The 13053-nt window shown below is 40.6% G+C and overlaps 1 protein-coding gene across 1 annotated transcript; it reads left to right on the top strand.

Moving 5' to 3' along the window:
- The first annotated feature begins 8352 nt into the window (after positions 1 to 8352).
- On the top strand, positions 8353 to 12479 carry uncx (UNC homeobox). The gene is made up of 3 exons (XM_080905808.1): positions 8353 to 8777; positions 9297 to 9472; positions 10277 to 12479. The coding sequence occupies exons 1-3, from the start codon at positions 8519 to 8521 to the stop codon at positions 11315 to 11317; spliced, it is 1476 nt and encodes a 491-aa protein (XP_080761934.1). The 5' UTR covers positions 8353 to 8518; the 3' UTR covers positions 11318 to 12479.
- The last annotated feature ends 574 nt before the right edge of the window (positions 12480 to 13053 follow it).

Raw genomic sequence — 13053 nt, 5'->3', positions numbered from 1 at the left:
TTTGATCCCCTTGTTTGACTTTGTTGATACTGAATGCAGTGTATGTCATGTGTTTTCGTTGGTTTATTAATGGATGAATGGATGGATAATTGGCAACACAGATTGACAAAGAAAAGGTGGGACAGTTAGGGTGTTAAATAAGGTAGACAGGAGTACTTGGAGTCCAGGCATATGTTAAGAGAGTTGTGACAAAGGCAAAGAAAAAAAAAGGCTTGCACTGAGTTTTATGTAAGGCTGGACAATAAGGAACGAGAACAGGACTTGTATTGACTGGAAAAGCTGTGCAGCAGGTTAGGGTGCTTAAAGATAAAGATGGACTACTTTGAACCAAATAATTAAACTGAGGTTCCAGTGCAATAACTTTTTTGTCGTGTTTAAGTTTTTCATTGCCAAATTGTACAAATTAGTGCAACTTATTAGTGTATGAGTAGAATTCAGCTGAAAAGACATGAGGACTTTATTGGGTGGGGCTTGACCCCTGAGGCCCATACATAACAGACACTGGAGAAATATAGAAATGGTCAGAAGGAGTTGCACTGTGTCTTTGTGGATCTAGAGAAAGCATAGGATAGAGTACTGAGACAAGAACTGGTACTGAGTGGGGAAGTCAAGAGTGAGAGTTATCCAGGGCATGTATGAGGATAACAAGATAGTGGTAATGTATGTGGTAGGAGTGACAGATGTGCTAAACGTACAGGTGCAATTACATCAGGGTTCAGCTCTAAGCCCTTTCTTGTTTGCAGTGGTGATGGATAGGTTGACAGATGAGATCAGGTAGAACTTTCCATGGACTACGATGTGTGCTGACAGCTACTCATACAGTAAGGAACAGGTGAAAGAGAGCCTTGAGAGTGGAGGTATGCTTTGGAGAGAAGAGGAATGAACCTCAGTAGAACAGAGTACAGTAAAGATGCAAGGACTAGAAAAAGAGAAGGTGGATGATTTTAAATAACTTATATCATACCAAACCAAAAAACAGTGCACCAGAGATGTGAAGAAAAGAGAGCAGGTAGGGTGGAGTGGATGTAGATGAATGCCTGGGTATAAGTAGTAAGAATAGAAGGAAAGGTTTGTGAGATGGTAATGAGACATAGTGAGGCCTATTGACCAACAGGATGTCAGTGGAAACTGTGCTAATGTTAGAAAAGGGAGAAGGTGTGTTTGGCATCAGGGGGAGAAAAGGAAAAGCAAGAGTGTGGAGGTGAGAGTACTTTAAATGTCGGGACTGTGACTGGTAAAGTAAATTGAAACCCTGTATAATGTATGGTTTGGAGATGGTAGCACTAACATAAAGACAGGAGGCGGAGTTGGAAGTAGCAGAGTTGAAATGCTCAGATTCTCATTGGGAGTGACCGAAAAGGACATTAGAAATGAGTATATCACAGGACCTGCTAGGGTAAGAGGTTTGGAGACAAAGAGGCAAGGCTGTGATGGTTCGGACATGGAATAGAGGGATAGTGGATACATAGGACAAAGGATGTTAAGACAGAGCTGCCAGGCAGAGGAAACAGAGGGAGACCACACAGAAGATACATGGATGTAGTGAAGGACATGCAGAGGGTTGGTGTGACAGAGGAAGATGCTAGGGTTAGCATGCAATGCAGAAAGATGATTTGCTGTGTCTCCTTAATGAAAGCAGCCAAAAGAAGAAGAAGAAGAAGAAGAAGAAGAAGAAGAAGAAGAAGCAGAAGAAGAAAAGGAAGAAGACTATTAAAAAGGATTTTGTGTTTCATATGATGTTTCACAGCTTTTTATAATAAGCCTTTTGAGATAGGAAGAAAAAAAAAAAACTCCAACAGGGAATAACAATCATCCATACTTTGGTGTTAATTATGTGCTGTATTCAAGGTTTGGCTAAAATTCTCAATTTTACTATTGTTTGGTTTTAGCTAACTTGATTTAGACTGAATAGGATTCATAATACATGCCATTTTGTGGTCCTGGAATTACAGTTAAGTGTCTCCCTGGCAAATTGATCATCACAGATATGATTTGTCAGCCAGAAAAATATTTTAGTGCTCTCTATCTTTTGAAATATTCAACCCCAAAAGACTCCTTGAAAGTAATGCAGTTCATGAAAATGTGTGTAATTCAGTTTTATTAAAAAGTTTTATAGAGCCATATAATAATAATTCCAATCGACATTAAATATTTAAATCCAGGACCAATCATCCAATCTTCTGATAATTTGCCAGGAATGGATTCCTAAATTTTAGTTTGGACTGTTCCCTATAATGAGTGAGCATAATGTAGTGAAATAGACTTTAGCATTGTTTTAGATGGCACACAGTTTAAATCTTGCGCAAAATGATGGCTTAAAATGTTAATTTATCAGAGCAGAAACCCTGTTGGTTTAATTCCCCACTAAGTGGTGTCTTTGCAGGTTTCACCAGATGATGGCAGCAGGATTCTTCCACAAGCTGGCACTCTCTGGGTTAAGGGAGATCCACAATTCCTGACACAACAGTTACACTTTGCAAATGCAATGTTTTTTTGTTTATATGGTCATAATGACTCAGAAATCCAGTCATTTCTTTAATGATTCAAATTTCCAACACAAAGACAAAGAAGTTACACTAAAAAAGACATTCGCATGATAACAGCAGCCTATATTTTACTGCATTTAAAGCTTCTGTAGTTCGAATGACTGACCAAATATCTCCAGTACTTTAATGATTTACACAAATATTTAAAAATGTTGTGTGTATTTGAGATCCTTCATAATTACAGCATAATTATTTATAAAAGAATCAATAAAGGAAGCGATCTAAGTGACATCAGTAGAAATATTTCCCCACTGAGATGTTTGTGTAGTAGGCGAGTGGATCACAGGGTACTGACAGAAGCAGTTACACAGCTTAAATATCTCTGCTGTTCTACAGCACCTGCCTCATAAGCTGCCAAAGCTGAGGCCAGATGGCACTACTCTGAAAACACCTGGTGCTCTGCACACATCCCTTCCTCACACATTGTGGACTCAAACCTCCTCTTCTTCTGCTATTGTTCAGGATGCAGTTAGATTATCAGTTGTATTAGAGGATTACAGCAACAACTCAATAGAGGATTTGAGTAATACAAAAGTACATCTAAAGAAAAGAAAAAGTCTTAAATCTCTATTCTTCACTCAAAATCTGATGAAACGTCTTCACCTAAATTCAGGCCATCAATATTTAATAAAAAGCTATTTAAAAAGTCAGCGTTGTCAAACTTGTGTGCTTTTGACATTTCGAGCTGTGGGCTTATTAAGAGATCATAGGTCAGTGACATGGTGAGGAATGTGTTTCAGATTAAATTGCACCCATCTGTGGTATTTGTTTTATTTTGTGGGATTTATCTAGATATAGTGAACCTCTTCAAAGGTGTCTTTATTATTTTTGTGTGTCTGTCCACTACCTACCTTTTGCCAAACAACTGAAAGTGACCAGCCACTAGAGGGCACAGCAGGTCTTATTATCCACCACTAACGCGTCCCTTGAGACGGGGTTTTGGTGGAGCTCTGATGTGGGGTCAAGGTGGCCTGTAGGTTTAGAAATGTATGGATCCATAGTGTGTAAGTGTATAAACTGTGTGAGAGGAAGGCTTGTAACAAAGTAAACCACATAGAATGTGTGAGCATGATTGTATTCATGGAGAAAATACCAGCTTGATGAGAAACACAATAATAACAGCAAGCAAATTTTTCAAAAATCCTTTGTAGAGCATGAGCAGTCTTAAAACATGCAGCTAAAGTTTGTCGAGCAAACATTTGAAAAGCTCATATTGAGCTTCAAAATGTATTTTTTTCGCCTTGTTTATCCCCAGTGTAGTTCTAGTGAATATCTCTGGGGTTGTTTTTTTTTTTTTTGTATTTTTTTGTACAGAAGCAGATGGCCGGGCTGCAGAGTACAGTCACCGCTCTCTCTACCAGCTCTGCAGCGAGGAAACAGCGAGGGATTGATGGTAATCCTGCCATCACTTCCAAGTTGGCTTGTAAAGTGAACAAGCCTAGCAACTAGTTAATATTGGACGGTTAAAAAATAGCTACATGTCTGTGGCCTCCACTCAACTTTATCCGCAGTTTTTTATTTAATACTTTGATTAGTTGTCAAAGTTTGGGGATGCGGCTCTTGAGCAGTTTACCTGCACAGCGTGTAGGCAGAAGGTGAGCTGAAGGGCAGGAGCGTTTATTTATTGAAGTTTTGGAGGATGCTGCTTCAAATCAGACAAACCCATCACTTGTAAGTACAAGTCTTAAGCACAGCCAAGCACAGAGGCTGCACTGACTGCAATAACGCACACGGTGACAGGCAAACTGCATGCATATATGCACCTATTCACATTTTCACCCATCCACACCCATTTGGGATTATACGCAGGGTGGCTTAAAATGTGGATAGGCTACACTTTGTCATATAACTGTAGAGTTGAATTATTAGATTGAAGTTGAATAATAAGCACTGAGTCAAACAGCACACCCTTCATCTGCGGAGCTGTAATTAACGGGGGCAAAATGCAGGCGATGGCGAAGGGAAAAAAATGCAAATTATTCTGCACAAAGGCTCCTCACAAATTGGCGTCACCATTTCTCAAATTATATCATTACTATATTTTGAAAATGTTAATCTGTTGAGCGGATTTCCCGGGGGAGTTGAGTAAATTAGTTCTATTTCCGAGACTGCCTCTCTGCAAAGGCACGGCAGCGACAAGCACCTCTGATTTGCTGATTACAATTAGACTCCCCAGTTTGGGCTCCTTCAAGCACTGATAATTTTCGGCATATTAAGCACGTTTTAGCAAAGGTGATAAGTCAGTTTTAATTGAAATGAAATTATTATTCTAATGGAAGTTTGGTTATTATTATTAGGAGGCACTAGTCATTCTAGCTTCATTTTTAATATATAAATGCTGGGGAGTAAAAAAAGATTTTGAAGGGCATTAGGGTGTCAGGATTGAATGAGGTAATTTGAAGGGAATTACTTTCTCTTCTATCAGAAATGAACTGAATTAAAAGTCCAAATCAATCGCTTTCACTTCTCCATTCTACTTTGACAGCGGCACAATTACAGATAATTAGATGGGAGGAAACTTTTAATTGTGGGATTAGAGGGAAAGAGAATTTGTAGGATCAGAGGAAAATTTCTAGGCAGAGTTTCTTGCTTAAAATCGAATCAAAGGATTTGCGAGCTTAAAATGGCAACCAGCTTTTTTTTCCTCCTGCTGTTTAATTGGAATTGCATCTAGTTCATCCAAATCATCCAAAACAATTAATTTAGATTTAATTCTATAATTATCATCAAATCGAATAATGTGCAACCTAATTTAGATAGTTAAAAATTAACGTGCGTGAAGTTAATTGAGTAATTAAACTCCTAAACTGCTGCCTATTAATTTGCCTGCCTAATTAAAAATGAATTTGATTCTCTGCTACTAAAGTAGGCATCAGTGTTGGATGGGCATGTTGATAAGGCCTCTGTCTTTTTTGGGGTGAGGGGGGTGGTTGGGAGGGGATTGGGGTGTATCATTTGAACACCTATATTAAGTTGGCAAGCCTATGAATTTCAGTTATCTGGTTATCTGGAGTCAGGTGAGTGTGCTGCTGCAAAATCCTCTTATTGGATGCTCAGCCAAACAGACAAACAACACACAAAGTTGGCATTAAAGAGCCTTATTTAGGGAGGGGAAGATAAAGTGCAAGTACACAAAGTTAACTTCAGGTTATTTAGTTAAAAATAATAACTTTAATGGGTGTAAAACTCTAGGCAAATATGCGTCTGAGTTCCTATAGTCTGCTCGCTTGGTCCTTTGATCCCTTGATTAGAGTATGACTAGTAAATGAATGAGTGGGCATGGGGAGTTTGTGTGCTAAGGGGAGTTTAGCACTGCCACTGCTGTTTTTCTTCACCTAATTCATCACTGTGGCGAGTAGTTGATTTACAGCCTATAGCAGCCACCTTAAGAGCACCCCTAAGAGAATAAAGCAACATTTAACACTCCTATAAATGATTTAAATACGCGAGGATTGATGCAGTGGTAGAATAAAACTATAAGGTGTGCGTAGCTCCGAGTATATGGCGCTCATATAAGAGGAAAAACACACTCTCAGGGCTTCAGTCTGCGTGACTATTCTGCTATTAGCCTTAAGAATGAATTTAAATATATTACTAAGGGTTGGGGAGGCCTTTTGTCATTGAATCTGTGCATAAGGAAAGAGACTAAGCCTCAAAGTGAGAAATGAGCCATCCATAGGGAAATATCAAGTAGCAGGAAAATGTCACGATAATGTTGAGTTGCTTTAGACAGAGCAAGCTGTTTTCTACGTGTAAGTGCACACCTTAGGCTTGTCAAGTGCTGTAATTTACAATTATTTTTAAAGGAAAGTGTTGAAATTGCATTAGTGTGTATCTGTCAGCCTCCCCTATTTACTTGTCGTGGAATTTATCTTCCTGGATAGAAAGTTAATCAATTAGTTTATAGGCCCTGTGCACTTATTGATTCAGATCAACAATACATAAATGCAATAAAGATGTTGTGTCCTGTTGTAACAAACGGCGTGGACATATAAATCAGGAAGACAAAAAACATTAATATTTTCTTTTTCTTTTTTGCCTCTGAACAACTGCCAAAAGGTCCAGTTGTAAAAAAGGTAACAAGGCAGGGCAGCGTCGCGGCTGAATGCTGGCCTTGTTCGCCTTATTATCGGGTTAATTAAAGCTAGAATCTGACAATGTCACCCGTTGTAGAAAAACGGATTTGAATGCAATGTCTCAGGAGACTGTGTCAAGGGCTGCTTTTCACTGAGCTCCTGTGTGCGCCCGAGTGGGGGGAGTGGGGGGTGGGGTGGGGGGTGCAACCCATATATATGCTTGGGATTGACTAAAAGCAATTATTGAATTTTAGATGTTCAAAAAAAGGGGAATGAGCGGGGAGGAATTATTCATAAGATCTTGGCCATGTGCGTTAAAATTAAAGTTAAAATACAAAGAGAGAGCGCTTCAAAGACAAGCCCACCGCTGCTAAAAAGGAAGATGGATAAATGGGCGAGATCATTTCTGAGGAGTTCATTAAAATGTAGAGCTACACGCTGAAATACAGAGGGTTGTTATTTGGGCTTGGGGGTCAAGTGACGATCGGATTATATACTTCCTCATAATAATATTAATTAAACAATTTGCATGCTAATAGGGTAACAATTATCGCAGCTTCTGTTGAGAGATTCAGGTTATTACAACATGCCAATCCGGGTGCCAAGGGTCAGGGAATGAGTGGGGTGCGAAATTTCAACTCTGATTAACATTATGACAGCGCCAGACTTGGGATAAATAAAGTCGAATTAATTATTTGAAAACCTAATGAGCAGATAGGATTTAGGCTAGTCACATATTGAGTGCCAGGTTGCACAAGCAGGGGAGCTTTCCACTTTTGTTTCCTGACATGAAATGTTGTGTATGTTTGTATAGTGCACATATGGGACTGGCTTTTTTTTGTTGTTGTTGTTGTTGTTGTTGTTGTTGTTAATTCTGCTCGCTTGTATTGTCTTTGATGTTAAGCAGTAATCTCTAGCAGCTGACGCTTTTATTCATATAGTTATGTATTTTGTTCATAAAACCCTGGTCGTAATCGAAGCTTTCGCCTTGTAACAGTAAAAGTATTATCGGTTGACTTTCACTTTGCGCCTTCAGCTACCCTTTAAATACACCCATATTTCCAACAATCACCCTATTTGTTTTACGCCCTGCAGGTGACCTGTCTGAGTATAAAAGGTTTAGTGCATTTAAATGATGATCCATACCTAACGTGGGGGGTTCCTCTTAACTCAGTGGTTCCCAAAGTAGGGTTTAGGGACAATGCTTGACCCCCACTGTCCGCAGAAAAAGGATCAGCCATCCCCAGGATCGGAGGTCTTTTTTTAATTTTTACTAATATATATCTTTTACTTTATCCCCATCCTTTGCACTTCATACATGCAAGTAAAAAAGAGAAAGAAACAATGGGTCAAAAAATAATATCAGCAAACATATTTAAAGACAATGGGTCTACGTGATAAAAAATACATATATATCATTACTGTCGTTATTATTTAATCAGGTCTAATATTTATCTATCTGCAGGTCCTCTAGTGAACAAAAAGTCTGGGATCGAGCCTGTGGCCTAATCTATCCGCCTGTAGCCTTTTCTTCCCGGCATTCAGTGAGCCCTTCCTCCCGGTGGGTCCCCCGTGTAGTTGCGATGTAGTTCTTATCAAAGCCCTCCTGTCTTGTTGTGACAGCTCTGATATTGTTTATTGAGGTGGATGTCAGCTTTAATTAGCAATCGATACGGGGAGCGTTTGCAGAGCGCGTCTCTGACGTCAGAGTCCATTACCGCTTTTCATTGGGTCTCATATTCCCAGAGCCTGGGCTAATTATTGGGAGGTTCATGTGGATAAAGTACAGCTCATCGCTCCCTTCACATCATGTCCCCTACTCGTTGGCCACACTCACTGCATGCTTTTTAAATTCCCATCACCGGCCTCCAGACGTCGTTTCCTTTTGCCTGCGGGATGATGGACAGCAGGATACTGGATCCACCTCACGCCCAGTTCGGAGGCTCTCTCGGCGGGATGGTGGGCTTCCCGTACCATCTGAGCCACCATCACGTTTACGAATTAGCCGGGCATCAACTTCAATCTGCGTCCGCGGTTCCTTTCTCAATAGACGGATTACTTAATGGTTCGTGCGCGGCTTCAGTGGGTAATTCCAACCCCCTCTTGTCTTCGGGTTGCGGGATGAATGGAGATAATCAGCAGTACAAACTGACAGGTAAGCCACATTACACAGCACACAATAACCTCCCATCAATGCTGGCTTGTTGCACAGAGACAAAAAACCCAGAAAGAAACAAAGACAGGATGTTGCGATACAAGTTGTCTTCTTCATCGCGTGTTTAAAAGGCGAGCAGAACCTCGCACACAGGCACAGATTTATCTTCTTCGCCCCCCGACTTCATTTCATTCATCGAAAGCTGAAGATGCATCCAAGGAAAACAATGTTTCTGTCAGTCAGTAATCACTGGAGCAGGGGAATGCCCGTGTTAGTGTTTTAAGCTTTGCTTATTTATTTATTTATTTATTTAAAAGAAAGAATTGCGTGGAAGCTGCAACACACACGTGTGAAATGCTGCAAATTTTCAAATGAGACCATAATTTTCGGGTCTAAACTTTGCAAAACCCTTTACCCGTGCATGACACCGACGCTGTTAAAAATATACTAAAATGTGACAATTAAAAGAAAAAAAAAATACTTATCCTCTGTTTACATTTATTCTCATTCTGCTGTCAGACTCGGGAGACCCAGACAAAGATAGCCCTGGCTGCAAGAGGCGAAGAACTCGCACAAATTTCACAGGTTGGCAGCTGGAGGAATTAGAAAAGGCTTTTAATGAGAGTCACTATCCGGACGTGTTCATGAGGGAGGCACTGGCTCTCCGGTTGGACTTGATAGAATCAAGGGTTCAGGTAAATACGTATTTATTTTTATGAATCCGAGTCGTGACTGTGAGCTCTGTCTCTCTGTTATCTCTTTGTTTACGTTTTATTTATCCATGATAAAGATTAGGTTTTCAATTTTAAGCTATACAGAGACAGAAAGTGTAACTCAGTCTTTCAGCAGTATGGGGAAATTTGGGAAATAATATAAGCTCTATTATATGTAGGATATGTTTTTGTAATAAATAAAATATTTCACAATATGATTGTGTTTTTTCTGGCATTTCATAAATTATGTTAGTGCATAAATATAATAATAACAGGTTTCTTTAAAATAACAAACAAGTGATGAAGTTTTAGGTAATTATTTGGGGGGCAATGTTGGCTTATATTCGTCATATATGTTAAAATATAACCAAAAATAATGAGATATAATAAGACATGAGATATATGTCCCTAACATACCTGTTTTGTTTTGTTTGTTTTGGTTTTATTTGATTATTTTATTGGTTAAATTTTTGAAGACAGCCAAGTAGAAGTTTGCAAAGTTTGATCGTATTCGAGAGTTTACCTTGAAAAATATTATTTGAAGTCTTCTAATGACCCACACTTCAGTTATCATGTAAAACCAGAGCTTTTTATTTAAGGCTATTTGGATGTAATCAAAGGCCTAATTAAAAAGCTGCACAGAATTCAGCAAGAGCGAGACATAACCTGAGTATTTGTTTAATTACCATATTGTTAACACACCGGCGATTTTGGGCCTAATTAACTTCCCCTTTGCAATGACAGACGTGCTCATTACACACATGTTCACCTTTCTTTTCTCCGCAGGTATGGTTTCAAAATCGCAGAGCCAAATGGAGGAAAAAGGAGAACACAAAGAAAGGTCCAGGTCGACCTGCTCACAACGCCCACCCCACCAGCTGCAGCGGGGAGCCCATGGACCCGGAGGAGATCGCCCGGAGAGAGCTGAGCAGGCTGGAGAAGAAGAAACGAAAGCAGGAACGCCGGCTGCTAAAGTCCCAGAACAAGCTTGTTTCTGGGGATTTATTTCACACCCCGGGATCAGACAGCGACAGCGGGGTGTCGCATGTGACCGACAGTGACCACAACACAGGCCCACCTTTTGACTCTGTGGGGGGAAATCAAACGCAATCGAGCTGCGACCAAACACCTCACTCTCTCCAGAGCCAAAACCACAACCAAAGACACTTGGACAGGGACGCTGGCGACTCCGAGCTGGACTCGCCCGACCCCAGTCACGGGCCAAGCCTGTGTTCCAACAACAGCAGAGCCTCCAGCATGCAGAAACTCAACCCTTTTAGCGTCGAAAGCCTCCTTTCGGACCACAGACCGAGACGCAACCCCGCGGCCTTACCCTCCTCACGGCCTTTGATAGGGAAGGGACACTTCCTGCTCTATCCCATCACACAGCCGCTTGGATTCATTGTTCCTCAAACTGCCCTGAAGACGACAACAGCAGTAAACTCTGACTGTGACACGCCGGCGGAAAGAACCCAGGCTCACGTCCGCTGCAGCGTCTCTGCGAGTTCTGCGGGATGTACGAGCAGCTCGCCGGACTCTGCAGAAACCACGCAAAGGGCACAGGTGGGATCAGAGGCAAAGACAAATTCACCGCACACGAGCCCGCCCAGGGCCGCCTTTTCCACTGGCAAAAGTACTCAGACCTCGGTTATTTGCAGCGATTCGACTTTCGCTCACGAACACGGTTCACAGCTCGTTGAGTCTGTGGATGCAGGCAAAAAAGAGCATTTAGAAAACAAGGATCACCCCAGCAGCTCCGAGTCTGTCCTCAGTGACTGTCCTGCAGATACAAAGACAGACTCTAAAGAACATGTCGACATGGAATAAATGAGCAGGGGGGGTTAAAGAAAAAAAGAAAGAAAAACAGCAGAACCATATCGATATAGCCCCTAAACTACACATTTCATTAGGCCAAAGGTTAACCAGAATCTACATCTTTGCATCTAATTTCTAGCCCCCCCTCCCCAGCTGATATTTTGACAATGTGCTCTCTCTCTCTCTCTCTCGTCTCCTTCTCTCTCTCCCAATCTCTGCGAGTGTGTATGTGTGTGCGAGTCGGGAGTCTATAGATATCCTTTAATGTGTGATAACTTGTCAAGAAAAACAAAACACGAGACCACGACACCAACAAAAATCCTCAAGAGCTGTAAGAAAGGTATTATACTATTTATATATGTAAGGTTTTTCTTAAATAAATCTATTGTATACAAGCACCTCAAACCGTGTGAGACCTTAAATAGCAGCACATCCAGTGCAGGACTACAGAAGGAAGGGCTTTCTTAAGAAATCTCATGTTGTACTTTGTATATTGCCTTAACAAATTTATTCATCTATAAGCCCCCACTGAAATGAGGTTACGAGCCTGAGGCGAAAAGGACCCGCTCGACTCCTGCAGAGTTTTGATATGAAAGTAATTATTTTCCCGGTGGCTACTGCAGGGGGATTCAGTTTATTTTAGCTCAAAGGGGGTTATAATACATTACCGATTTCTAGTGATATGAAATCACATAAACTTCCAAGAATAATAGAATTAGCATGAAAAGGCCTGGGTGTCAAATTGAAATAGGAAAATAATAGCCCTGGCAGCTGGGAGTGTGTGTGTTTGTGCATATTGGATAGAAGATGGGGATTCGTGGGGAGGCATTTTCATGAGCTTTTTTTTCTTCCTCCTCTCCCCTTCTTCTTCTTCTATCTCTCTCCCCACTTTGTCAGGGCCCCTTGTAGCAGGGCTATATTAAGATAGATGTTCGATGATATCCCTCATTGTTCTGTCGCTTTACATTGATGTTTCTGTGTTATCAGCCTATTGATCATGCGTCGGCTGTAATAGGACGGGCTGAGGCAAACGTGCCTATTTACAATAGCAGAACACATTTGTTCTAATAGGGTTGGTGTTCCCCAGGGATGCCGTGCAGGATCTGGGACATCTGCTCCCTTTTGCAATATTAGCAGTGTTGACCACAATATCAAGACGACCAAAGGAAGAAATGTCGAGGCGACTGTGTAGCAACATATATATATATATATATATATATATATATATATATATATATATATATATATATATATATATATATATATATATATATATATATATATATATATATAAAATCTTTAGACAAAACTACAACAAAAACAACAACAAAATAAATCCCGTCCAGCTATATGTAGAGTTGCTGGTTCACTATTAAGAGCCACAAGCCCTTTAGTGTTCTCTTTGGGTCTTGATTTGCAAATAAATTGAAAATAAGAGGGGTGAGCTTTACATCTGAGCCGGCGCAAATGAATTTCTGAGCCAGTGTCCCTTTCAAAATATTTACATAAATTTCAACCCATGCAGCTGTTTGCTCTAGGAAGCAATGTCTTATTAGGTTGGTGGGGGGCAGGGGCAAGCGCAGCCAACATGGCACACGCAGTGAACACGTACAAGATTAGGCCTGCACGGCTCTGGGTTAGAGGTGTATCTCTGCATGGTGTTTATAGTGCTGAGATGATAGATTCCACATCGATTTTGTGCTTCTTCTTTTATTATTAATTTATTTTACATTCCGCTATTAATCCCA

Source organism: Rhamphochromis sp. 'chilingali' (assembly GCF_963969265.1).
Source record: "Rhamphochromis sp. 'chilingali' genome assembly, chromosome: 15".
NCBI classification, from domain to species: domain Eukaryota; kingdom Metazoa; phylum Chordata; class Actinopteri; order Cichliformes; family Cichlidae; genus Rhamphochromis; species Rhamphochromis sp. 'chilingali'.
The sequence above is the reverse complement of the archived record's forward strand: the minus strand, read 5'-3'. Positions and strand labels throughout refer to the sequence as shown.

Coding starts and splice junctions, on each gene's coding strand:
- uncx (XM_080905808.1), top strand. CDS start 8,519: ATGATGGACAGCAGGATACTGGATCCACCTCACGCCCAGTTCGGAGGC. Junction 8,778..9,296: donor TCAGCAGTACAAACTGACAG/GTAAGCCACATT, acceptor TTCTGCTGTCAG/ACTCGGGAGACCCAGACAAA. Junction 9,473..10,276: donor TGATAGAATCAAGGGTTCAG/GTAAATACGTAT, acceptor TTTTCTCCGCAG/GTATGGTTTCAAAATCGCAG.